This window comes from Alexandromys fortis, unplaced genomic scaffold (assembly GCF_014885135.2).
Source record: "Alexandromys fortis isolate MF-2015 unplaced genomic scaffold, M_Fortis_MF-2015_v1.1 scaffold_22, whole genome shotgun sequence".
NCBI lineage: Eukaryota > Metazoa > Chordata > Mammalia > Rodentia > Cricetidae > Alexandromys > Alexandromys fortis.
Window position 1 is genome coordinate 9,704,303 of NW_026067900.1, and position 26,860 is coordinate 9,731,162.

Below are 26,860 nucleotides of genomic sequence, written 5' to 3' on the forward strand. Positions count from 1 at the left end.
ATGACAGACACACTGGAGGCTTATAGGCAGCTACACCACTGCTGAAAGAACTCTCTGTCCCAGCAACTGTCAAGCCCCTATACATCCTTCAGGAGCAATGGACTTTATAAGCCCTTTCCTCTAGTACTGTTAACTGTCTATAAGTCCCTCCAAAGGGAATGGCTTTGTAAGCCACAGCCCCATGACTGAAAATAATGGGCCTAACCTTATGCAAGATTTTGAGTAACATCTGCTGACTGTTTAAGTAGACAATGGTCATGCCATGGCAGGCTGTGAATAGAGTTTCAAAACACAGCTTTATAGCACCCCAGAGCCTTCCAAATGAAGCACTCGATTCTTTGGACAACTGTTTATTGAGTGTATACTAGGTACTAAGGCATGGAAACAATAGATACAATTACTGGGACTTGCAGTTTATTGAGAAAAGCAATGAAGAAACAGCTACAGTGAGATGCAGTGGTCTAAGGGAAAAGAGAACTAAGTGTTAGAGAGGCACTGAGCAAGAGTCCTTGGCCCAGAGAAGAGGAGGCTTGTTTCTAAAAGGCATTGGCAAAGACAGAAGAAATGATAGGGTTGAAAAGAAAGCCATGATATGGGAGAGTCCTCAAGTGACATTTATGATAATTCTTCAGTCTTTAAGGGCCCTTTGTGTTTCAGACATCTACTGTCTCAATAGCTAGGTACCATATTCTAGAGACAGGTGACTTTAAATTTTCTAAAGTGTTGGATGTTGTGTCCTTCTGCTGTTGTCCTGTTTTATTGCCCTTCTCATCCAGGAGATAAGATTTTGCTTTAGTAGCAACACAATGACTTCTAATAATATTCTTTTATGTCTGTCGATTATTGTTTTGCTCAGCTATCATCAGAGAAGCATTCTCCTGCAGTAGGTGGGTAGTAATACAGAGGCCTACAAGTAGACAATGTGCAAAGTGTAGAAGTCCTGGAACACTCGGTCCCAAATGGGATGTCTTCATTGAACCCATCCTCTCAGGGCTTAGGGAACTAGGTAAAAGAGAAGGCAGAAAGATTGTAAGAGCCAAAGTCGATGCAGGACACCTAGGGAACCATGTCTTCCAGATTCAATAGAACTGATGTACATAGGAACTTGTAGGAACGTTGACAGTATGTATAGTACCTGAACAGTTCCAAGCTAGATGGGACCCAGCACTCAAAGGGGGCAGCAAGCCAAAATCTCCCATCCCTTACCAAGAAGCTGTGTCTTGATGACAATGGCTTGGAAATAGAAGAATGAGTTTCCTCTAGTGGCATATCTCGTTGGGTTTATAAACCACACCTTAGGGCAGACTCTATGCCTAGCAGTAGATTATCAACAAAATGAAAGGAATGGTATTTTTGTAGATTTTTTTTGTCTCATATTGCTTTGTTTACTTCACTGGTCTTGTGATTGTATATTATGGTTTTCAATTCTTTTTTTTTTTTTTTTTCGAGACAGGGTTTCTCTGTGGTTTTGGAGCCTGTCCTGGAACTAGCTCTTGTAGACCAGGCTGGTCTCGAACTCACAGAGATCCGCCTGCCTCTGCCTCCCGAGTGCTGGGATTAAAGGCGTGCGCCACCACCGCCCGGCTCAATTCTGTTTTTATAGTTTTAATTCTTAGTGTATATGAGTCTGCATGTGTGTTTCCTGTTTCTATAGAGGATTGTTTGTTTGCTGTTTGTTTTCTAAAGACCCAAAGGGGTTGTGAGCCACAGGTTGGGAACTGCAGCAGTAGGCTATTTGGCAGTCTTTTGTGGTTATTTGTGATATACCAAGTCTTGCTTGTTTTCAAATGTAAAGTATGGCTTTTCAGTTGCTCTAAATACACAGAGCAAAATGTTAGATTCAAGTTTAATTTAATGTAGGTACTTTAATAAAAAATGAGACCAAGCAAGAGGAAAATATTTTGCCTTTAGTTCCAAATGTGTCTTTAATTACTAGCATGATGTCCTTGGTTTATTAAATATTTATGTTCCTTTATTTATTTATTAAAGATTTCTGCCTCCTCCCTGCCACTGCCTCCCATTTCCCGCCCCCTCTCCCAGTCAACTCCCCCTCCCTCATCAGCCCAAAGAGCAGTCAGGGTTCCCTGCCCTGTGGGAAGTCCAAGGACCACCCACCTCCATCCAGGTCTAGTAAGGTGAGCATCCAAACAGCCTAGGCTCCCACAAAGCCAGTACGTGCAGTAGGATCAAAACCCAGTGCCATTGTTCTTGAGTCTCAGTAGTCCTCATTGTCCACTATGTTCAGCGAGTCCGGTTTTATCCCATGCTTTTTCAGACCCAGTCCAGCTGGCCTTGGTGAGTTCCCGATAGAACATCCCCATTGTCTCAGTGTGTGGGTGCACCCCTCACGGTCCTGAGTTCCTTGCTCGTGCTCCCTCTCCTTCTGCTCCTGATTTGGACCTTGGGATTTCAGTCTGGTGCTCCAATAGGGACTCTGTCTCTGTCTCCTATCATCGCCTGATGAAGGTTAATATCCAGGAGGATGATTACATGTTTTTCTTTGGGTTCACCTTCTTATTTAGCTTCTCTAGGATCACGAATTATAGGCTCAATGTCCTTTATTTATGGCTGGAAACCAATTATGAGTGAGTACATCCCATGTTCCTCTTTTTGGGTCTGGCTTATCTCACTCAGGATATTGTTTTCTATTTCTGTCCATTTGCATGCAAAATTCAAGAAGTCCTTGTTTTTTACTGCTGAGTAGTACTCTAATATGTATATATTCCATACTTTCTTCATCCATTCTGTCACTCAGACAAAAAGGCAACCAACTGACTGGGAGAAGATCTTCACCAACCCCGCAACTGACAAAGGTCTGATCTCCAAAATATATAAAGAACTCAAGAAACTAGACTGTAAAATGCCAATCAACCCAATTATAAAATGGGGCATTGAGCTGAACAGAGAATTCTCAACAGAAGTTCAAATGGCCAAAAGACACTTAAGTTCTTGCTCAACTTCCTTAGCGATCAGGGAAATGCAAATCAAGACAACTTTAAGATATCATCTTACACTGGTCAGAATGGCTAAAATCAAGATCACCAATGATAGCCTTTGCTGGAGAGGTTGTGGGGTAAGGGGTACACTCATCCATTGCTGGTGGGAATGCAAACTTGTGCAACCACTTTGGAAAGCAGTGTTGCAGTTTCTCAGGAAATTCGGGATCAACCTACCCCTGGACCCAGCAATACCACTCTTGGGAATATACCCAAGAGAAGCCATATCATACAACAAAAGAATATGCTCAACTATGTTCATAGCAGCATTGTTTGTAATAGCCAGAACCTGGAAACAACCTAGATGCCCTTCAATGGAAAAATATTTATGTTTTTGTATGATTATAGACAATTCAACCTTAAGATTCTGAACAAAGAATGCTGATACAATTGTATGCATTTCTAAAGCGTTTATTCATTATCTGGTAAGTATATTTTCAAATACAATTACACTAATGGCAAGCCAGACCAAAGTAGCAATATAAAAAGTAGAGAAAATGGCAACCTAAGTAAGGTTTAATTATTACAGAGTTTCATGATGATTAATCAGCAAAGAAAAATAAATGCACAAAATATATTATTATTGGAGGGAACATTGACTTTTTTCAGCCACTCTAGTTGCTTTATGTATTTATGAATATTAAGATACCAGACTAAAAGTAAAATTCAATACTATTTAAATTATAAAATTCATAGGCTATCAGTTATTATTTTTACAACCAATCATATAACCAAATACGTTTGATGTTAATAATTCGTTTAATGATCATATCAAATATACTCAACATTCTCACTAGCATTTTTATTTTATCAAGTTAATGAGAAACTATAAGATGTTTGGAAAAAAAAGGCATGCTCTAACTATGTTGAATCATATAAGAGATGTTGATATGGTCAGTGATACTATTCAAGCAAAGATGTTAACCTTTTAGATGGCATTTTTTGCCTTCAAAGGAAATGTTATCAACTAGTTATGACATCAAATTACTCAAATATTATTATTAAGAAAAAAACAGATTCTGTGACAATTATGCCATATTATTGTGCCAGGCATTGTTGTATATAATGACCTACCATCTTAAATCGTATTGTTGGCAAATGTAACTTTGCATTGGTTTCCTACAAAGACTTGCAGTTCATAGTGCTCTGTGACTCACTGAGTGATGACACCTCCAGCTATTTCAATAGGTGAGGGCTCTCTTTTTTTACTTGCTATCCTATAGAAAAACAAGAGAAAAAGTTAATATTCCAGTGTCAGTTCATTACAAATGTGGGTGCTTATCTTTGGGGATGGAGTCTTTGTTGAAGGATGGGGATAATGAAGTTCCTGAATGCAAAGTTTCAAGAGTTGAATATTCTAAGGACTCTGAGGACCATCATATATTTTACTGTGGTTTCCCAATAATCTTAATTAATGGCCAATTTTCAAGTATGTAAGTTTATTTTTATTGATTTTTATTGAGTGCTACAGTTTAAAACTATAAGTTTCTTGAAAGCTTATCTTAAGAAAGAGTATTTTAATTTAGTATGACTATATAAAACACACATGAAACTCTTAATAGTGACTTAGGGTAAGTATCAAGAGTGGTTATACAAGCCATCAGAGACATATAACTGAAATCTTTTAGGAGCATTGTCTAATTCTTTATCAAGGGTGGGAGGGGAAACTTTGTGGTTGATGATGTATGTTTTGTTCATATTACCTTTGATTTTTATTATGTTCTTAATTTTAGGTCTGATTACAAAACATAGTAAATTTTCAATTACATGGGAAACACTTTTTACTTAGTAGTATGAATAATTTCCTTAAATATATCCATTAAAACAAAGTCTGTGACTCAGTGGTAGAACTCTTGTCTTAGTAGTCTACTTAAGTTCAATCCTCAGTACCACAGAAAAACCAAACCAGCAATATATATATTAGAGTAAAATAAAAATATTATGTATATTAATAGCAATACTCTGTCCTCTAAAAAAGAAATGTGTATTTTTGTTCAAACAAAAAAGAGGTATAATTATAACTATTTCATGGGAACTCCAATGCATGTCTATCTGTGGTGTATTGTATCTGAGGCCTCATGAACCCAGAGTCAACTTTGTATGATGTATGTGGTTAAAAAGTAATATCAAGAGCCATAACTCTATGGGTTTCACTGGGCTAGCAAACTATGTTCCTTCAAAACAGTGTGATTGCCGTGGAATATCTAGGCAAGCAGATAATTGAGTGGTGCTTTTAAATATTTAAAGCTATATAAAGGAAAGTCGATTAACTGAACTTTTCACCCCTTAGAAAATGATTTTTAATTATTTGGACTTCAAAAAATATATCAGAACCCATATCTTCATAGAGAATTTTTAATGTCTTGTAGCAGTCTCTGTTGGTACTGGTTTTGATAGATGTTAAATTACATGTTTAGAAAATGTTAAATGCTTAGAAAGGTTGAAGGTGAGAAGTAGTTAGTTACATTTTTAAACCCTTGTTACATTTAAAAATAAATGAATTTGAGTGTCCTCAGGCAAAGCATTCAGTCATCATGTACACGGCCCCTTGCTATAGCTGTTCATCTCCTCACTTCAGTTTTATTATTCCTGCATGGTTGTCAAGTCCAGTAATTAGGTTTCTTAGTTTGCTTCTGGGAAAGCAATAATGTGTACATGTACTGTGCAGTTGATTGAGCAAACTTTTATTTATAGTTATCAAATGTCAAAGAGAAGCACATATAAAGATTATTGATATTCAAATTCAACATACTCATGCATTCATGTATAATGAATGAGCAAATGAACATGATACTTTACTTTTTTCTTTTTATTTATTCTCTCATATAAAACATACCAACTGCATTCTCTCCCAGTTGTTCTTTTAAATTAAAAGTTAGCAAGTTATTCACTTAGGAATACTAAACAAGTAAAGATATTTTATAACCCAGAGACTTATAAAAATCAACACATTCTGGCAATGAAAGCAGCTAAGGAAAAGGATTTCCAAAGAGTACATTCATATCTGATGGTGGCATTCTTTTTATTGGTATGACATATGAGGTCTCATTGAATATGTCTTTCAATGAATATATATTAAAACTTGAGCAAAACTTGTCAATACATAGGAAGCTACAGGAAAAAATACATCTTAAGATAAATGTAACTGAATTATACAATATGTACCTTCCCTGAGTTGATCATTTTTCTAAATAACATGAACTGTAAACAACATAGTTCAGTTTTTTTTTTTTTTAAAGAAAAACTCAGGTGAAATACTGATAAACATTTTAAATGGACGGGCATAATCCATATGTACCTGTATTATATCATTAAACCAATCCCCTGTGGTTATTTTATTTACATTTGAAGTCTAAATAATGTTCCCATAGACCTGTCCCACATAAAGTTGTATGTGATACCTTCATTTTCAGGTCCTGGTGTTGTCTGCTCCCCCCAGCTTCCGAGATACATTTACTTACCTCAACTTGAGCATCACCAAGAAAAGAATTCCACAGGTAGCGATCATGCACAGCACAACATAGACCAGTTCTCCTGGGAAGAGAAGATCAGCAAATCACTGGATGCTGATGTGGATGAGGGGGGCAGAAGGCCTCAACCCTATCTATAGAATCGCAGCCAATTAAGGAATACGGAGAGCTGGAGAAATGGTCTTCCCAAAGGAAGAACACATTAATCAGCTATCCAATACCAAATGCCCAATCTTGGAAACACACATACAGACTGAGATGTTTATATTAGTAATATATGTGCATACACTTGTATGTATGTAGCAACAATCAATAAATAAAGAGGGCAGGTCATGAATTTGAAAGAGAGCAAGGACGGGTATATGCAAGGGTTTACAGGAAGGAAAGGGAAGGGGGAAATGATGTAATTGTATTATGATCTCAAAAAAAGTAAAAAGAAATATTTTTTAATTCGTTGGATTTTCAGAGAAAATAAGCATTATTTTCATAGAGAATTTTTAACTGACCGTTGAAGGGAGCCTTGAACCCACTCAGAGTAATTTCCTTTGAATGCTTTCTTTTATATGAGGAAATGTCTTTGACATTAGGAGTTGGATAATCTGAAAGAAAATAATAAAAATTGATACTGAATATTTAAGATTTATACTTTAGCTTTATCAAATTATTATAATTTGTTTTATATTATAGTAAATGAAAGTAATCTAGTTCTATGACACTTTCATAAATCCAAAGATTTATATGAAAGTGGGAATGCTAAAATTTTAATAGTGTGTCCCTGCCATATATAGTCAGCAAATTTCACTAAAGAAATCTGTTCCCTACAGGCCATAATTAGAAAAAAGGTCCCATGTTATAGAAGGACTCAGGGGCCTTGCACATGGAGGAAAGACAGAGGACCGTGTATCTAGACTTCCTGTTTGGATCTTGGAGAAGGTTTCTTCTCTACATGAGTGTTATTTCAATGTGTTTTGAAGATATCATGTTTTCCAGAGAGCCACTGGTATTGGCTTCCTACATAGGAAAGCCTCTCAACACGTGGAGCCCCTCTGCTCAGACCTGAAACCAGGTCACTTTCGTTCCACTGGTATGTCTCCTCTGCGCTCTCACCAATCTGAAGACTCCCAGTTTCTGTCCTTGAGACTGGCTTTATCTTCCTGAAGGGCTACTGCTGGCTTCTTTATGGAGGTAATAATCTTTAAGGGCAACTCTGAGAAATTTAGTCATTTTAGATGCTTCTGGCCTCACTACTCTAAAAAGCATGTTTATTGTGGCCAGGTCAAAAACCGTATATTTTTCTATGATATATGATATTTTTATATGATATATATTGCTTTCACTAACAATTTTTTATTGATTTTATTGAGCCCTACGTTTTTCTCTGTTCCCCTCCTTGCCTCTCCCTTCCCCTTCAGCCCTCTCCCAAGGTCCCCATTCTTCCAATTTACTCAGAAGATCTTGTCTTTTTCTACTTCTCGTGTAGATTAGATCTATGTATGTCTCTCTTAAGTCCTCATTGTTGTCTAAGTTCTCTGAGAGTGTGATTTGTGGGCTGGTTTTCCTTGCTTTATGTTTAAAAACCACCTGTGAGTGAGTACATGTGATAATTGTCTTTCTGGGTCTGGGTTACTTCACTCAAAATGATGCTTTTTAGCTCCATCTATTTTCCTGCAAAATTCAAGATGTCATTTTTTTTTCTGTGTAGTACTCCACTGTGTAAATGTACCACATTTTCCTTATCTATTATTTAGTTGAGAGGCATTTCAGTTGTTTCCAGGTTCTGGCTGTGACAAACAATGCTGCTATGAACATAGTTGAGCACGTGTCCTTGTGGCATGATTGAGCATCCTTTGGATATATACCCAAAAGTGGTATTACTAGGTCTTTCTTGAGGAAAGTTGTTTCCTAGTGGAGAGGTTGTAGGGTAAAGAGATGTTTTCCCTAACTATTACCCATAAAGAAGATAAAATGCTGATGATTAATTAATGGATTTATTACCTTGTTCAGCCTAGATATAGTAGGGAGAGCCTTGGACCTTCCCCAAAGCAATGTGCTTTACCCTCTCTGAAGAGTGGATAGGGTGGGGGTGGGGAGAGTTGGTGGAGGGAATGGGATTAGGGGAGGGAGTGGGAACTGGGATTGATATGTAAGATGAAAAAAAGATAGTTTGTTTTCTTTTTAAAAATAAAATAGAATATTAATGTATCTATTACAGCTGATTCATCACACATAGCATCAACAGAAAGAAAAATGCAAAAAGAAATATTACACAAGCCAATTTGCTTTATGACTCGAACATTTAAGGGATAGGGGATGAAGGAAAGCCTCCATACAGGAAAGCTGGCTGTCCACCACTGTAGATTGTTTCAGGCATTTTGGGACCTAGAAACATAACTAAGAATAGATAGGTTTCTTTTTTTTTCAAGGCATTATAGTTCAAAAAATCGGGAAATTTGTACCCAATGACATTCAAGGTTCAATCTCTATAAAAGAAGGTAGATGAGAAGATGTAATACGAAAGCTTGCAGCCAATCTTCGCTTCACAGCCTATTGCCAGGCCTATAAGCTCTCCCTTACTAACCATCAGTTCACTGGGAAATTCAGTAACAGAAATTTCTGGGTAGAACAGGAAGAAGCCCAAAGAAGACAAAAAATATACAAGCAGTGATGTGGCATTAGAAGCTCATTTTCAGGACTTTTAGCTTCTAATTCATTTAAAGCATTTTTTAGTTCACACTATTTTTCATCTTCAGGTCTTAGAAATTGAAAAATATACCCTGTCAAAATACAAAATTAACAGAAGTACAATTTGGGTACTTTCCATTTTCTGTGTTTATGAGGCAAACTTTGTTATCTGTCTTATACACTGAGCCATTTATACTGATGGTCCTTGAGGGGAAGAATTAATTTTGATCAACTGAACATACAGGCTTTCAATAAAATAAGTCATAATGCAATTATGTCTAATATATAATGATGTGAGGAACAAATGTTTCTTGTTAATTCTGTGACCTTTTTGTAGTTTTAGTATTATCATGGACTCTGTATATATATATACATATACATACATATACATATACATATACATATACATATACATATACATATACAACATACACATTGACTGATTAATTATTCAAATAATATGAATTTCCTTTTGGAAATTCTATTCGTAGGGATGCTTGTTTTGGTTTGATATCACAATTTAACTTATTGTTGTACACGAAAAATCTATTCTGACAAACTTTGCAGTCTTTTATGTATAGAACTAAGATAATTACTAATGGCTAGAAAAATAGAAAAAAAATATTTCATTCAGTAAGTTTCATTCCCATGGTACTCATGAGCAAAATCTAAAAGGTCAGTGCCATAAATATTAGATAGTATCCCAGGGCAAATGTATCTCCCAGTCACTATGCTACTTAAATATTTCTCCCTGGCAGGACACTGAGTGTCGACGAGGAAGGTAGGTTAGTGTTAGCAAAGGTTTCTTGGCTACTGAAGCCAAGTTGACAGTCTTCCTTAATGTTTATAAATTGTGTGGGTTTATTATAATAAAAGTGAAGTTGGTAGATTGATAGTTACCTCAGCCCCTTATCATCTGTCTTATTCATCATAATCTACATTTTAGAGAAAGTAAATGTTTTTAATTACATTATAACATTTTTGTACATTTGGTGGTAAACCTAGATTTACTTTAACCTTATACTAAGAAACAAATTTAAATAACATTTTATGCAGAAATATGAAAATTTGTATATTTTGTTTTTCAGAATCCTCACAGACACTGGAGGTGTGATCTTGATCCCATGTACCTTTTCAACACTGCGTACAACATGTCTAAGCCTGCTGTCATCCCTAGGTGACTGTGTCTCAGGAAATGCGCTCATCCGTCTATTCTCACCAGTTTCTCAGTGATACATTTTCAGATATCTTCATAATACCCCATGCAATTCCATGAAATCTTCAGAATATTCCATGCAACTCAATTCAAGTATCAAAGGTTTCATGTAAGCTGTTACAGTGAAATAATGTTTTTTCAAAGACTGCTTAAGGTTGAACTGCCATTTTCCCTTTATTTTCCACAGTTGGCTCTTCTTACTACCACTCAGGTTTAAATGCCAGAATGCTGTAAAATTCAGTCCTAAAAAGATGGTTTTAAGTGAACTACAGATATGCCCAGCTGTCTTCTTTCATATTTGTTTACATGCCGCACAACTACTGTTGACACCACACTAAATTCAGATTTCCATGCACTGAGTTAACTGATTTCATCATATTTTTTTTAATCTCAGTAAACGATGCAACCACCCAATATCATTCAGAATATCTAGAAAGAACCCTAACTCTTCCTCTTTCTCTTAAGCATGTGACAATTAGCTAATTACTCGGGCTAATCATACCTAAATACATATCTGAATTCTACTCTCAATTTTTATCTACTAAATACAACCATCATTGTATTTCATCTGAACCACACTGATAAACATTCCTAGCATGGTCAAATTATCTTCCTAAATCTTTTCTTTATTTCCTCGAATCAACAGGAAACAGAATGATCTATTTCAAAACCAAATCAAATAGGGTACTATGGATATTTCCGTACAACTTACTCTTGCCTATTCTATTCTAGCACGTCCCTCTGTCCCTCCCTTTCCTTTCTTCTCCCTATTTATCAAACACCTGGCATTTATTGCTAGATCATTTGATATTTGCTCTGACCTATTTCTAGAGCAGACTTCTCTTTCAAGTGCCCACTCAAAGAGCAGCTTCTTAGAGAGATCTTCCCTAGCCATTTTACTGAAGTGGATTCGTTGTCATCTATCTTAGCTGACTTCAAAAGGCATGATATTTTAAAAGATTTTTAGGAGACAGCATTATTACACTATTTTCCATAACGTTTGGTCTGTATGCCTTTACATGATTGGAAAATATAGGGCACCAGAAGAAAGAGATAGAAAACAATCTGCTTTGAGACAACAAACCATGTGCAGTTCTATGATACAAGTGTTTCTCAGTGTGTGTGCATGTGTGCACGTGTGCACACATGTGCACACATGTGTGTATGTGTGCATGTAGTAAACTGAAAAACATCAATTATAATGAAATTTCTCAAGGTGGTGTATCATGGAATCCAAGAACAAATTGTGGAAAGCATGGGTGTGTGTAACTGGTCGGCTGACATTTGTGTGTTAGGGCAAAGACAGAATAATCATTGAGGAATCTTATTTTTTTAACCGGTCAATGGAAAGCAGGACAACACCATGTTAAATGTTCTGTTTCCGCGAGTATAAATACTAATTTTACATCTTCTTGTTTACTGAATACACATAAACACAAACACCTGTCACATGATTTTTCTTCCTTTTAGCCACTGTTGTACACTTTATTTTCTGTCTCTGATGCCAAGCAAATCAATAATGTAAATCCACCTTGCTACTCCTGATTTATACCAAACTAGGGGATAAAGAAAAGATAGTTTTAAATAGTATTTTGACAGATTTGTTGTTATCGAAACTATCTTCTAGATTTGTGTAGGAAATTTAGGACTTGTTATTACTTTGAATTTAGGGAATCAAGAAGAAGAATGATCAAATGTGGCAATACATAGCCCAAAAGCCATGGTTAACTTAAACACTGATGTCAGAGCTCAGTTGGCAAAGTGTTCCCTGTGAAATCATGAGGACCCCAGTTCAGCTCCTGACTTGACATTATCTGTTTAGGAAACCATATAATTCGTTTGTGTGTGTGTGTGTGTGTGTGCATGAGCATATGTCACAGCACATACGTGAAAATAAGAGCACAACATTGCAGAGCCCGTACTTTCCTTCCAACTTTATGTGGGTTACAAAGATCAAACTCAGGTCATCAGGCTACGCAGCAAGTGCTTTCGCATGCTGAGCCACATAGCTGGCCCTTAAAGAGTGAATAACTGGGAACTTGAAAAAGATGACCAGTCCTATCTCAAAGCAGGGGTTGTCCTGAGAGGCCCAGGATCTCTCTGGGTAACTCACTTTATTTTGAAATACTGGACTTTGAGAATTTAGTCTCCAGCCTAAGTCACTCCGTGTCTCAGGAACACTCACAGGTATCGTCCTTTGTTGACAGCGATAATAAGGAACTGGAAAAACTTCTGTACACTTGTATTACTAACTTTCCAGTGGGAGACAATGAGCACATTGAGTTTAGAGAACCAGGAACGTGGGCTGATAGTTTTTAGAGATCTTTACACAGGGTCTTCTCTAGAATATGTTTGACTATGCGCATACAGGGCATTTTATACAGATATAAGCTTTAAAGTTTTAGAGAAAATCCCAGTCGGTTAAGAATCACAATAGATGGAGCTAGAAAACATCATTTTGAGTGAGGTAACCCAGACCCAGAAAGACAATTATCACATGTACTCACTCGTAAGTGGTTTTTAAACATAAAGCAAAGAAAACCAGTCCACAAATTACAATCCCAGAAAACCTAAACAACAATGAGGACCCTAAGAGAGACATACATAGATCTAATCTACGTGGGAAGAAGAAAAAGACAAGATCTCCTGAGTTAATTGGGAGCATGGGGACTACAGTAGAGGGTTGAAGGAGAGGGGAGAGGCGGGGAGGGGAACAGAGAAAAATGTAGAGCTCAATAAAAATCAATAAAAAGAAAGAATCACATTGTGGTTGTTCACAAATACTTTAGGTTGTATCACAGGGTATTTGATATCTTTGTAAATATGTGTTTTCTAACTATTATGCCACTTTACATATGCCTACAAATATTTAATGTTAATTAGAAATAAAAATAAGTTGTAGTACTATAGATAAGAGTTAGTGAGGCACGGGGTGACACAGCCATTGGAATCTTACATTAGCCTTAAGATCTCCTGCTAATTTGCTAAATGTTTGGCTTGGACTAATTTTAATTTTGTTTTTAGTCTTCTGTATCCATGTATCTATTAAGTAAATTAAGATAATACTTTCTAGCTAATAATGAAGATTAAACACGGCAATATGTAGATTATAGGCATAAAGTAGAAGCCATGTTATTTTTTCTTCTTTAGACAAGTATGTTTTGATAGTAGTTACACTTAAGTGTTGATTACAGGATATTTAAACATGAAGATTCATAAGTCTGGCATTATAGGCTTTGACTTAGTAGTTCAAGAGTGAATTGGATACTAGGCATTTGCAATTTTGAAAATCTCTTCTGATACTCTCAGGACAGTCAGAATAGATATGGCTGAAAACACATGGCTGAGAGGTGAAAGAACAAGTACTCTAAGGTGAATGAAAGAACTCTTACAAGGTCCCACCCTGACATGAAGAACTACAGACATTAATGACTGCTGAGAGCTGAAGAATTGATCTGCATCAGGGTGATCCAATCCCAACTGGTCAGCCCTATAAAAACATAATACGAGTGGCACTAAATAAAAGCAATGATTTGTATTCATAAACATTATATATATATATATATATATACACACACAGCAATAATAATAACTATGGGTAAGAAACAATGAATTTGAGTAGTCGGGGGCATGGGGAGAGTTGGAAGGAGGAAAAGGAGAGGGGCAATGACAAACATACAGTATTCAAATGTGAATGTAAAAAATAAAATATTAAAAAGAGAAATTGTCATAAGCCATATAAACCTCTCATCATGATAAGTGAGAGAAAATGTCTGGGTTTATGTTTTTTAAAATAGGAGTCAAAAACACGTAATTGGTAGAGATGTGTAATCAAACATAGAGATAGTAAAATCCTATTAGGTACTAAGCCAGTACCTAATCAGTAGAAGACAGCACCCTGTTGAAGGTTCTTTTGAGCCAGGTACCTGGCAGTATTTAAAGAACAAAAACAATTAAAAGCAACAATATATCCATTATAGGGTACGAGTGCTAGAATGCAACAGTGAGAGAAACTGACTGGCTCAGAGCAGGCGTGGAGAAGTGTTGGAAGTAGCTATTAAGGCTGTAGACACATGCTTCGTGTATGTTTTCAAGGTAATAGCTACCACATGTAGCATAAACACAATACCGTTGTAAGATTTAGACAGTCTGTTGCACTAGGAGAAGGGAGCCTATAGATGAGGGGGCTAAATCATGGCGGCCTGGACACTTACAATACCACCAGCAAAACCTTCGTGTGCAGAACCCCATAACACATCGCAGTGGCTCAGTATTGTCAATTGCCCCTTGAAGACAAGCCTTGTCAACTGATTTATGTGGCCTTTCACTTGTCAGAGTGCCTGGCGTTCCAACCAAAGTCGACACAACCAGAAACTAGTGAACTTTAGGGTCTTAAGTAACTGAGTTATTTTTGAAAGTCCTCGACACAAGACTCTGGGGAGTTTATATCCACCAAGCCCAGGTGACTCTGCAACAATATAATATAAACCCAAGTTTTGTAAACTCAAAGAATATTGATGGTGGGGAAAGCTTCAGCAGCCTCGGTGGTAACCCAAAACAAACCAACCAACAAAACAAAGAAGCCCCCTTGCCCTTCAGAGAGGAAAACGAGGAAGAGAAAGTGTCTGTTGTCTGTGTTACAGAGGCCCATTGTTTAGACATCACTAAGAACTCCTGCAGACCATCAGGGAAGTTTAGACCATTCCACACTATTTTATCTTGTTTGAAAGCTGATTGGTTGAAGGTAACGAATGAAGAGAATAAAAGCTATTTGAGTGCTCTTACAGTTTACAGGGCAGTGAAGTGATTTTTGAATAGTCTTGCAATGCTTTTAATGTTGTAGGGATTTTGATGGGCTCATGAAAAGTACTTTAGCAAAAATTTGGAAAACCCAATACTAATAGGAGATAAACTTTTTGACATTACCAGTGAATTCCTAGCAAAGCTTTACTTGTTGCTTACTGGCCTCATCAAAGAGGTTGAGTTTGTTTAAGTACCGAATATCCTTTTCTATAGGAATCCCCCATTTAAGATAATATTCCCAAGTGTAGGTGCCAGAGCAGTAACTATTAAATGCCCACATGTGGTGTTTTATGGGAAGAGTCTGATAATATTTTGTTGCTGTCACATGAATACTTGGCTTTTAAGCCAGGAATACACACGCTCATAATAAATGACTTTTTTATGATTTCACATACACAACTTTGATGCACAGAAAGTACAGAGCAAAGATTGCTTGTTTTATGCAGGCTTGGCATGAATTCCACCCACAATCATAGGCAATAAGGGGACTGGATGAAGCCAATGAAAGCATAGGCTGGAAAATGGAAAAGATAACACAATGCCTTCACATAATAAAGACTGTAATTGTTCAAATTGTAACAATATTGTTTTGTATTTTCCTTATTTCCCTCCGTGATCTTTGTTCAAATTGTAACAATATTGTTTTGTATTTTCCTTATTTCCCTCCGTGATCTTAAATGTTTCTGTCCTCTATAGCGATGCCAAAATGTGAGCTGTCTCACTCATCAGTGGCAACTCTTTAATCTTTATTTTTTGGCATAACCACACAGCCAAGGCAGTCAGGGATGATTCATGCCTCAGTTCATGCTCAGTGGCAGACTTTTCCTTCTCCCCTAAAAACACCTAAGCCTTTAAGAGCAGAGTTGGGAAAAAGTGAAGGTTGGAGACAGATGTTCTCCTGTTGTTCCTGTTGAGGGTTTGTATATTTCAGTATTTCCAGATTTGAGCCGTGTGAAACCTTTTCTGCAAAATAAGAAGCCAAGCCAAATTCACTGGGTTTCAGGTCTGCAGACAAAATGTGAACCAGCTGGTTCTGATTGGTAACGTTTGGGTGCAAGAAAACTTAGTGGCAAAAATAAAGCCAGCATTTTTCCAAACTGGAATCGACGTGTCTTTGGGCTATCCCTTCCATCTACCTTCTCTGGAGAGCACTTTGAATTTTGAAAGAACCTCAAATAAAATGTGCCAGATAATTCCTTAGAGTATCTGTTTGGAGTGTTTTCCAACAAAACTAAAGCACAAGCTAGCATGTTGTCACTCGTAGTCAAAATTCAGAGGTAAGGAGATGCAGGGTCTCTATGCAACCTGGATTCTAGTTTCTCAAGACATGCCTTCTATGCATGTACTTTCAAAACAAAAAACAAAGAGGTATGTTCACATTGATTTAAATCCACAAACATAAACAGCAAAATCTGGCAATAGTGGAACATAATGGCAAACTTACTGGGTTTGCTGATGGCAAACCTTTTTTTTTTTTTAAATTTTTTATTGAGAAAAAGAAAAAAAAAGTTTCCGCCTTCTCCCAGCCTCCTATTTCTTCCCTACCCCTCCTCCCACCCTTCTCCTGCTCCCCCCACTCCTCTCCCCCTCCCTCTCCAGTCCAAAGAGCAGTCAGGGTTCCCTGCCCTGTGGAAAGTCCAAGGTCCTCCCCCCTCCGCCCATGTCTAGGAAGGTGAACACCCAGACTGGCTAGGCTCCCACACAGACAGAACATGAAGTAGGATCAAAACCCCATGCCATTGTCCTTGGCTTCTCATCAGCCTTCATTGTTCGCCATGTTCAGAGTCCGGTTTTAATCCATGCTTTTTCAGTCACAGTCCAGCTGGCCTTGGTGAGCTCCCAATAGATCAGCCCCACTGTCTCAGTGGGTGGTTGCACCCCTTGTGAACATGATGGCAAACCTTTACTCCATTTTCTAAGTAAATTAAGATGGAAATAACTGTCTTTTTCCTTCCTTCCTTCCTTCCTTCCTTCCTTCCTTCCTTCCTTCCTTCCTTCCTTCCTTCCTTCCTTCCTTTCCTTCTTGTCCCCAAAGACAGTGGTTCTCTGAGTAGCCTTGGTTGTTCTAGAACTAGTTCTGTAGGCCAGACTGACCTTAAACTCACAAAGATTCGCCAGCTTCTGCCTCCCGAGTACTAGGATGAGAGGTCTGTATCACCACTGCCCAGTTTACTGCTTATTATAAAAAAGTATGTAATATAGATTTAAACATATAATATACACAAACAAACATATGCTATTAGGAGATAGAGCAAAATACTTACAATAATTTTCATAGTTTTAAAAACAAAGCAATAAAAGATAATCTACAGTAGAGAACACTCATTTTACTCCAAATTTCAATTCAGTTACCTGAAAGAATGAGTATTTTTATACAGTCAAAGAAAGAAATGATGTAATTTTCTTAAAATTTGATCTAGTCTTTAGAAGGGAATGTTCTTGGCTGTTTGATTTTGTAGAGCTCCAATACAGATGATACCTGCCAGCACCATAGGACCTTATCAAGCTGCAAGAGTTACCATTGCAATTATGGGATACTCAAATTTCTCAGGTTGTATTTTGGGTGTGAAAACATGTAATATTAGCTAGAATATAGAAGCACTTCTTATCCAAGCCCAATTTTACAATGGGAAGGTTATATCATGCACAGTTTATTTCCCTAACACTTTTAACCACATTCTATAGGACAGTCCATCATCAGAGGCTATCAGGGCCGGAACTTAACTTAAGGCAGGAACCTGGATGCAGGAACCGGTGCAGAGGCAATGGCGGAACACTGAATAATGAGTGCTTGATCACTCAAGGCTTACTCAGACTTCCTTATCCTTCCCAGAACCACTTGCCCAGGGGTGGCACCAACCACAGTGATCTGCATTCTGCCACATCAATTATCAATCAATAAAATGCCTTAAATGCTTGCCTACAGGCTAATTCTATGAAGGTACTTTTTCAATTTAGATTCTGTCTTTAGCCAACACTGAAAGAGACTTCATTTTGATTGTGGGAATGATCAACCAAGAAGACATTACAAGCCTAAACATGTATGCATTGAATATAGAGTTAAAAGATATCATAGGTCAAATGAAACTGACAGATATCTAAAGAACATTTCACCTAAATATCACACATTGAACATTCCTCTCAGGAGTTCATAGAAATTTTTATAAAATAGCTCTCATACTGGAATATAAAACAATTTCAGAAAATAGAGGAAATTGAGGTAACTCCAAGTGTATCTTCCCAAACCATGACTCAATTAGCTCAAAATCAATAGCAAAAAATATTTAGAAATTATACAAACTCAGGGCTGGAGAGATGGCTCAGCCATTAAAGGCTAGGCTCACAACCAAAATATAAGAAATTACACAAACTCATGGAGATTAAATAACACACTAAAGAAAGATGAATAAAAAATCAAAAAGGAGAAAAATAAATTCCTGGAAATAAATGAAAATAAAATTCAAGAGACCTGAACCCATGGGACACTGTAGTAGGGGGAGCGGCCTGCCGCCCAGCTAACTTAATCCCCAAAATAACCACACAGAAATTGTATTAATTAAATTACTGCCTGGCCCATTATATCTAGCCTATTCTTGGCCAATTGTCACATCCTGATTTAATCCATTTCTACCAATCTGTGTAACACCATGAGGTTGTAGCTTACAGGGAAAGATTCTGACCAGCATCCGTGTGGGGCAGGAGAACCATGGCATCTGTCATACTGCTTTCTTCTTCCCAGAATCCAGTTCTGTCTTCCCTGCCTATCTAAGTTCTGCCTTATCAAAAGGCCAAGGCAGTTTCTTTATTCAACCAATGAAAGCAACACAAAGTCAGAAGGACATCCTATACCAGGACACACTGAAGTGGTTCCACCAGGGAACTTTACTATACTAAGTACCTATATTAAAAACTCAAACAGAGCACATATAAATACCTCAAAGATACACCTCAGGAGCTTAGAAAATCAGCAATAAACCCAATCCTAATCCAGAGGTAGGAGAAACAAAACCAAGGCAAAAAACAATCAATGAAGTAGAAACAAAAGTAAAAACAATTCAAAGAATCAATGAAATTGAAAGCTAGTTCTGTGAAAAGATAAACAAGATTGATAGGCCTTTAGACAAATTAATCAAAACAAAGAAAGAAAAGATCCAAATTGATAAAATTATAGATTGGTAAGGGATTTAAAAACATATACTTAAGTTAAAAAGCCTAAAAGAAATCATGGGGATTCTTGATACTTCTAAATCATCAAAATTAAGCCAAGAGCATATTAACATCTTAAACAGACCATAACAAATGAGAAGATAGAAACAGTAATAAAAAGCTTCCAGACTACAGAAAAGTCCAAGGTGAATATTTTTGCAACAGTTTTTTTTAAATGTACTAAATGGGTTGTAGAATATTAACTATGTAAAGATGTGTTTCATTTTTTTATGTTGCTGAATATTACTTTAACTGTGTAAAGCTGTGTATATGTGCTTTTGCTGTTTTTGTTAATTATGTAAAAATGTGTTTGTTTCATCTTACCTGCCTAAGGCATCTGATTGGTCTAATAAAAAGCTGAATGGCCAGTAGCTAGGGAGGAGAAGGATAGGAAGGGCTGGTGGGCAGAGAAAATAATTGGTGGAAGAAATCTTTTCCTGAGAGAAGAAGGAGGAGAGAAGAAGGGAGAAAGAGGAATGTGCCTGGAGTCGGAAGCCAGGCAGCTGCCAGCCAGCCAGACGTGAGAAGCAGTGAAAGTAAAATATACAGAAAGAAAGGCTAAAAAGTCCCAAGGCAGAAAGTAGATAAAGAGAAACAGATTAAGTTGTAAGAGCTAGTGCAACAAGCATACGATAAGGCTGAGCATTCATAACTAAGAACAAGTCTCTGTGTCATAACTGGGGAGCTGATTGGTGGCCTAAAAATCAAAAGCCTATTACTGAATATAAGAATAAAACATCTTTAGTCATCAGAGAAATGCAAACTAAAACAACTCTGAGGTTCCATTTTACACCTTTAAGAATGGCCAAGGTAAAAAACACTGATGACAACTTCTGCTGGAGAGGTTGTGGGGAAAGGGGAACACTCCTGCATTCCTGGTGGAAATGCAAGCTGGTACAGCCCCTTTGGATGTTAGTGTGGTGATTTCTCAGAAAATTAGGAAACGACCTTCCTCAGGACCCAGTAATACCACTTTGGGGTATATATTCAAAGAATGCTCAATAGTGCCACAAGGACGTGTGCTCAACTATGCTCATGGCAGCATTGTTTCTCATGGCCTGAACTTGGAAACAACCTAAATGCCCTGTGACAGAAGAATGGATAAGGAAAATGTGGTACATTTATGCAATGGAGTACTACACAGCAGAAACAAGTAATAGCATCTTGAATTTTTCAGGAAAATGGATGGAGCTAGAACACATCATTTTGAGTGTGGTGACCCAGACCCAGAAAGACAATTATCACATGTACTCACTCATAAGTGGTTTTTAAACATAAAGCAAAGAAAACCAGCCCACAAATCACAATCAGAGAACCTAGACAACAATGAGGACACCAAGAGAGACATACATAGATTTAATCTACATGGGAAGTAGAAAAAGACAAGAGCTCCTGAGTAAATTGGGAGCTGGGGACCATGAGAGAAGGTTGAAGGAGAGGGGAGAGGCATGCAGGGGAGCAGAGGAAAATGTAGAGTTCAATAAAAATCAATTACAAAAAAAGAATAAAACAAAAAGTTCATTGTTTTAGTTTGCTTTCATATTGCTGCGATGAAAACCATGACCAGAAGTAATCTGAGGAGAAAAATCTTTAGTTTACGTTATGTCTTACAGTCTATTGTGAGGGGAAGTCAGGGCAGGAACTTAATGTACAAACCTAGAGAAAAACCTGAAGCAGAGGCCATATAGGAAGTCTGCTTACTGGTTTGTTTCCAGTGGATCACTCAGCTTTGTTTTCAAGCCAATACTCTGCCTACAGTGGGCTGGACCCTCTTGAATCAATTATTAATCCAGACAATGCCCACAGACTTGCTTACAAACCAATCTGACAGAGGCATCTCTGAGTTAAGGTCCCATCTTTCCAAACGACTCTAGTTTGTGTCAAGTTGACAAACTAATAAACACAGTCACCTACCCCAATCATGCTGACTTTATTCTGAGTAGAAGGAATGGTTTAACTTAAGAAAATCAATAAATGTAAAGTTAATACTATATATAAAAGAAAAACCCACAGCCAACATCACCCTAAATGCTGAAAACTGGAAGAAACTCCATTAGAATTAAGAATAGGGTTGTCCACTATTCCCACTCCTTTTCAATACAGCACTTGAAACCCTAGCTAGAGCCATAAGACAAAATAAGAAAAAGGGTACAAAGAAGAAGCGAAGAGGTGCTGTCATCTAAGAGAGGCGTCCTCACTCAGCTGTAGCTGCAAAGTCACAGGATACCAAATTCACTTATAAAAGCAAGTCACTTTTCTATATAGAAGTAACAACCATGCTGAGAAGGAAAACGTGGAATTAGTGCCATTTACACTAGCCTCTAAAACACTAAAATATGTAAATAAGGAAGTGAAAGACTTCTACATTTGGGAAGACACTAGAGGACTGAAAGATGTTTCAATACTCATAGATTGGTACAAGTAGGACTGTGAATAATGTTGTCAGGTCATTCATACTGCATCTCAGAAATGCTACAGAGCCAGAGTAATAAAAACAGCATTACACTGGCAAATAAACGGAACAAACCTGTAGGTCAATGGAACAAAACAGAGACCCAGACTTAAGGACACACAATAACAGTCTCCAAACATAATGACCTAAAAAACTATCCCATGCTTTTAGCAGTCACTGAATTGCAAACTACAACTCCATTGAAATTTAATCTTGCCTGCATCAAAATGGCTGAGATTAAGACAAATGAAAACAAATACTTTAAATGCCATGGAAGACACAGAGAATGAAGAATGCTCAGTCACTGCTGGAGGGAGGATGCAAACTGGTGGATCTGATATGTAAATCAGCATAGAGATTCTTTAGAAAGCTAAAAACAGATCTTCCACAAGACCCAGTTTATATCATTCCTGAGCATATACCCTAAGGATTTTGCAGTCTACTACAGAGATACTTGCTTGCCCATGTTCACTGATGCTCTGTTCACCATATGTAGGAAACAGGAGAAGATATGATGTTCATAAACTGATGAATGAAGGTGCTATGCTGGCTTACTACCAGGAAGGAAAAGGTCACAGCAGCTCTGTTGCTGCTGAATTCTTGAATGAAGATGCAGGAGGAGTTGGGGATGGAAGGAAAGGATGGATATGGTGAAAAAACTTCGTATTCATGTATAAAATTGTGAGGGGAAAGTATAAAAGTAATTTAGAAAAATATTTTAAATAATTTAAGAAAATATAAAGCTGGACTTAGAGGCAAACACTAGAGAGACTGAGGCAGAAGGTTTTCTTAGAGTATGAAGCTTCTCTGGGCTTTTCTTTTTTTTTTCTTTTTTCTTTTATTGAGAATAAGAAAAAAAAGTTTCTGCCTCCTCCCAGCCTCCCATTTCCCTCCCCCTCCCCCACTCTTCTCCCCCCTCCCCCCACTCCTCTCCCCCTCCCTCTCTAATCCAAAGAGCAGTCATGGTTCCCTATCTCTAGGCTTTTCTTAAGGAGATTTAGTAGGGAGGTATCTGGAACTCAGTGAACAGTTTTTCGATGTTCACTATTTACCTTGCCTCAGAAAGAACTAACACTTTAAAATATAATTTCATACATAATAAATGTATTTCTGTTTAGTCTTAGTTGAACACATGCCATACAGTTGCTCAACTGTAACACTGCATTTAAGAAGCCACTTCTTAGAGTTTGTAGAAATTATCATCAGCCTACAACATCACCGTGACAATGCCAAGCCTGTGGATTTCTGTGATTTTCCATATTTCTCAAGTTTACACCGAGTCACTGTTCACTGAGTTTCAGATACTTCCTATGAATCATCTCTACAATTTTTTGTGACAGCATTCTGGCTTAGAGATGATGACAATCATGCCCAGTAGATACTTGCTTGTGTTGGGTTGCCTCTCCAAAGCCACACTCGGCACTAAACTCTATTAATTTTCAAACATGACAGTAAACATTTAGGGTTGTTTATGTTGATCATGATTTCTAATCCACATTTAAGAGTTGGCCTGAAAAGAAAGCAAGTAGAAGAAGGTTCTCTGTTTATATTATATGTTTGAAAGCAAATAAAATATAAAACACCAGTTTTCTCCTGAGATCCAAGCCCTAAAAAAACATTTGGAATTCTAAGTCTTTAAATTAACGTATATTAAAGGCAAAACTTACAGAATTTACCACGGTTATACATTTCTACATCGATTTGTAACTGAATTCATTTTAAAGAAATGGTGTGTTTTTTTTATTATTCTTTTTATTGCTAACTTAAAATATATGTGCTTGATCTCTAAAAAACACAAATGCCTTTTCAAACAATGAAAACAAGATACTAGAGGAACAATCACAGAGATCTAAAGGCAAAAACAAATTTATAAGTGAGTGTCTATGAATTTGATGACCTACAAATTCACCATGGAGCCACTTTAATCCAGAAAATACAACATATTTGAATGCTTAGCAACTGCATAATAAATATGAATATAGACTAGAGAAAGTCTGTTGACTGTTCCTTGAAAACCAGAAGACTGTTTTAGCACCTGGATTGAATTTGAAGGAAACTAAACTTGAATTAGAGTTTTGTGTAGACACCAAGAAAAAGTCAGTGGTTTTGGCTTGTTCAAGAGGTTTATTTAAAGACAGAACTTAACATAAAGTTCCTGGACCACTGCCTTATGATTTGGCTATAAGAAATGGTTGTGTGTGTGCATGCGTGTCTGTGTGCATACGTGTGTGTTCTGTGTATGCATGTGTGTGAGAGGAGAGAAGAAAGACAGATAAAATTGGAATGTCTTTCACAGTTCACTTTGCTCCTCATTTTATTTCTAGTGTACAATCCTCCTTCTCAGTGAGACAGTGATTTCATGACACTAAAAATTAAGACAAATATTTTAAAAGATAAGTTTGACCCTGTATTAATTCATCTTCACAGATTTTATTGTTCTTAAAGAGAGTAAATTTTTATGAGTACGGACAAATGTGCAATGATGTTCTACACACCATCCCGCATCCATGCCTGGGTTTAAAAGACTGACTATGAATGCAGCAACTGATGAAATGGTTTTCTGGAGCCAGAACTTCACTGAGAAAGAGGCAGACAAATACTGTCAGGCAAGAATAAATCTTCTGTCTGTTGAATGCAGACAAACATGATAAATAAAAACCATTTATTTATCACGTTTATGATTTCTATGGCTATGAAGTAATGAGGTTATAAAATGAAACTAAATGCTAGAGTATGGAATGGCCAGAATGGTCTTTTCTTAAGACTGTGTATCCACTTAACACATAAGCACCCAATATTTCATGAAAGTAAGCTTGTTGTAGAAATATTGAAAACAATCTTCTTCCATTTCAGGTAGATACAGTCAAAACATAGGCAGCTTAGGTGATGTACACTTAAGAACATAACTGCTTTAGCATAGTGGCTTATTTTCAGTACTGACATGATCTCGAGTATTGACTTGAAATAGACACCTATTACTTAGAACTTAGAAAAATAGATCAGCATGCAAGAGCAGTGTAAGGAAGTAAAGACAGCCGGTGTTTGTGTTCCAGTGAGCGGCCGCAGCAGCGCTTATTAGCGCTGGTCTTCTGCTTAAAATCTGAACTGAAAAATTCAGTCTTACGATGAAACGTAAAAGATGGAGGTAAACTCTAGAGTCTCTACAGTCTGTAAGGTAAGACCTTTCTTCCTGACCTAAGTGTAGGGCAATCAATAAAGATAACGCTTAGAGACAGAGATCCCTATACTTACGTAGCCTTTCCCATTTATGGTGTCATGTATTCAAGGGAACTTACTCTCATTTGCTAGAAGGACCCAGTTAACTCTATCTGTAAGGACAGACGAAGAGCCAATTTTTTTTTAACCATGAGGAAAAATCAATTTATATTCATAGGATAAGATCTGCTAATAAAAGTATTTGTGCCTGGTAGATGTCATGAGTTAAGTGCCATATGACATGTCCTTCATTAAATGCCACCACCTCAACTGTCATTGAGATTAAGTAGTGATGTTGGAAATTCTCCAAAATGTAAATGAAGGTGTATGTAGCTCATAATCTGAATCCTGTAGATTCTTACATCTTTGCTGAATCTACAAAAAAAAATCTCGTTAATATTATCTGGTTTCTAAATAATACTAATAAAAAACATAGCTTTCTAAAAAAAAGAAAGAGTGTGGCTTTTAATTGGAAACATAATTAGAAGAATTCTAACAAGGGAAAGAACACTGATTGCCTTCAAGGACAGGGCTGCTGCCTAGGAACAGTGTATACTGCTTTGCTCCTTCTTCTATGAGTGTAGTGATTCACCCTTTCATGGTTTGTTTAGAGGGGCTATTGTGTATTCACAGCTGTCTGGGAGGATTGGGCAAAATGTGCCTCCTGAGGAACTGATGGGTTTGTTCTTAGCAGCCTTGTCTTTCCCCACACAGGCCTGTCTTATTCTCAGAGTTGTAAGTGAGTGTGAAAGAGGTTCTCAGACCGAACAGTGCAGACTGAATTTTTCCACATGAGGGTAAGAGCAATGGCTCCTAAACTTGGCTACAATAGAGTTATCTGGGTGAGATTGGTTTCATATAAGAAAGTCTGTTGATATTTCTGAGGATGTTTCAAGTTGGAAAACCAAAAATTCAATGTCAATTCATTCTCTTTGGCTTGGCGTTGTGTTTGTGGCTATCAGGGTTTTCATTATAACAGAATAATTATTCCAAATAAAAGTGGGGAACTTCTGTGGACACTTAACAGAAAATCTTGAAGATATGTATAGTCTTAGTATATATGAGAAAAATCCAGAAACAAAACCCTGGAAGCCCAATTACTAGACTGGTTTTAAATTTAAAGCCCAAACAATAGTTTTAAAATAGTGTGTTTAGTATAATAATAATAATTGTCACTTGATACACTGAATCTCTTTCTCAGGATAGTGTACAGTCTCTGATAAGCTCCCCTAGGGGAACTACAGGGCACATCTCTTGTGTTGTGGAACAAGGTCATGGCACACAAAGGGCCTGCTTGTCACTTGAAATACATCTCCTATTGGATACTATTAGATCAGCTAGAAACCTGACTCAAGGAAAAGTTGAGTGTAGCAGTATGCCAGTGATTACTGTTCATGGACATCTTCCACACATTGCAAAAATAGAGGTAGCTCTAGAGAACCCTGTCTGCAGGCAGTATGTGCATGGTAATCAAGTTAGCTTTGTCTGGAAAGAGAAGTGCCTAGAAGGAAGTCTTACTTCTAGGTTCATTTCTAGGTCAATGATTTGAAAGTACAAATATAGAAATTTGTAAACATAGAAGTGCTGGGGAGTGGTGTGTAGAAGAATACATACTAGTGATGGAAAGTGGGCACTCTATAACAAGGTAAAGTTAATTGGTTAGGCGATGTAAGTCTGCAGGGTCTATTTTCACCATCCCTATATCCATGCAATGAAATATACTGCTCTAGTGGACAAGATGACATAGTCTCATCGTATATTTACAAAGCATTGTAGAATGATCCAAAAGGAGCAAGCTTTAGTTCAATGAATTAGAAGA

At 37.2% G+C, this 26,860-nt stretch overlaps 1 protein-coding gene across 1 annotated transcript in view; it reads right to left on the reverse strand.

Moving 5' to 3' along the window:
• Positions 1–4,149: 4,149 nt before the first annotated feature.
• The window catches only part of Gfral (GDNF family receptor alpha like), a 47,012-nt gene continuing 24,301 nt past the window's right edge, over positions 4,150–26,860 (reverse strand). Inside the window, exons 7-9 of the mRNA XM_050127594.1 lie at positions 6,973–7,065; positions 6,458–6,530; positions 4,150–4,213 (exon numbers count right to left, since the gene is read on the reverse strand). Of these exons, the coding sequence (XP_049983551.1) occupies positions 4,150–4,213; positions 6,458–6,530; positions 6,973–7,065 (230 nt within the window). The remainder of the gene's footprint in view (positions 4,214–6,457; positions 6,531–6,972; positions 7,066–26,860) is intronic.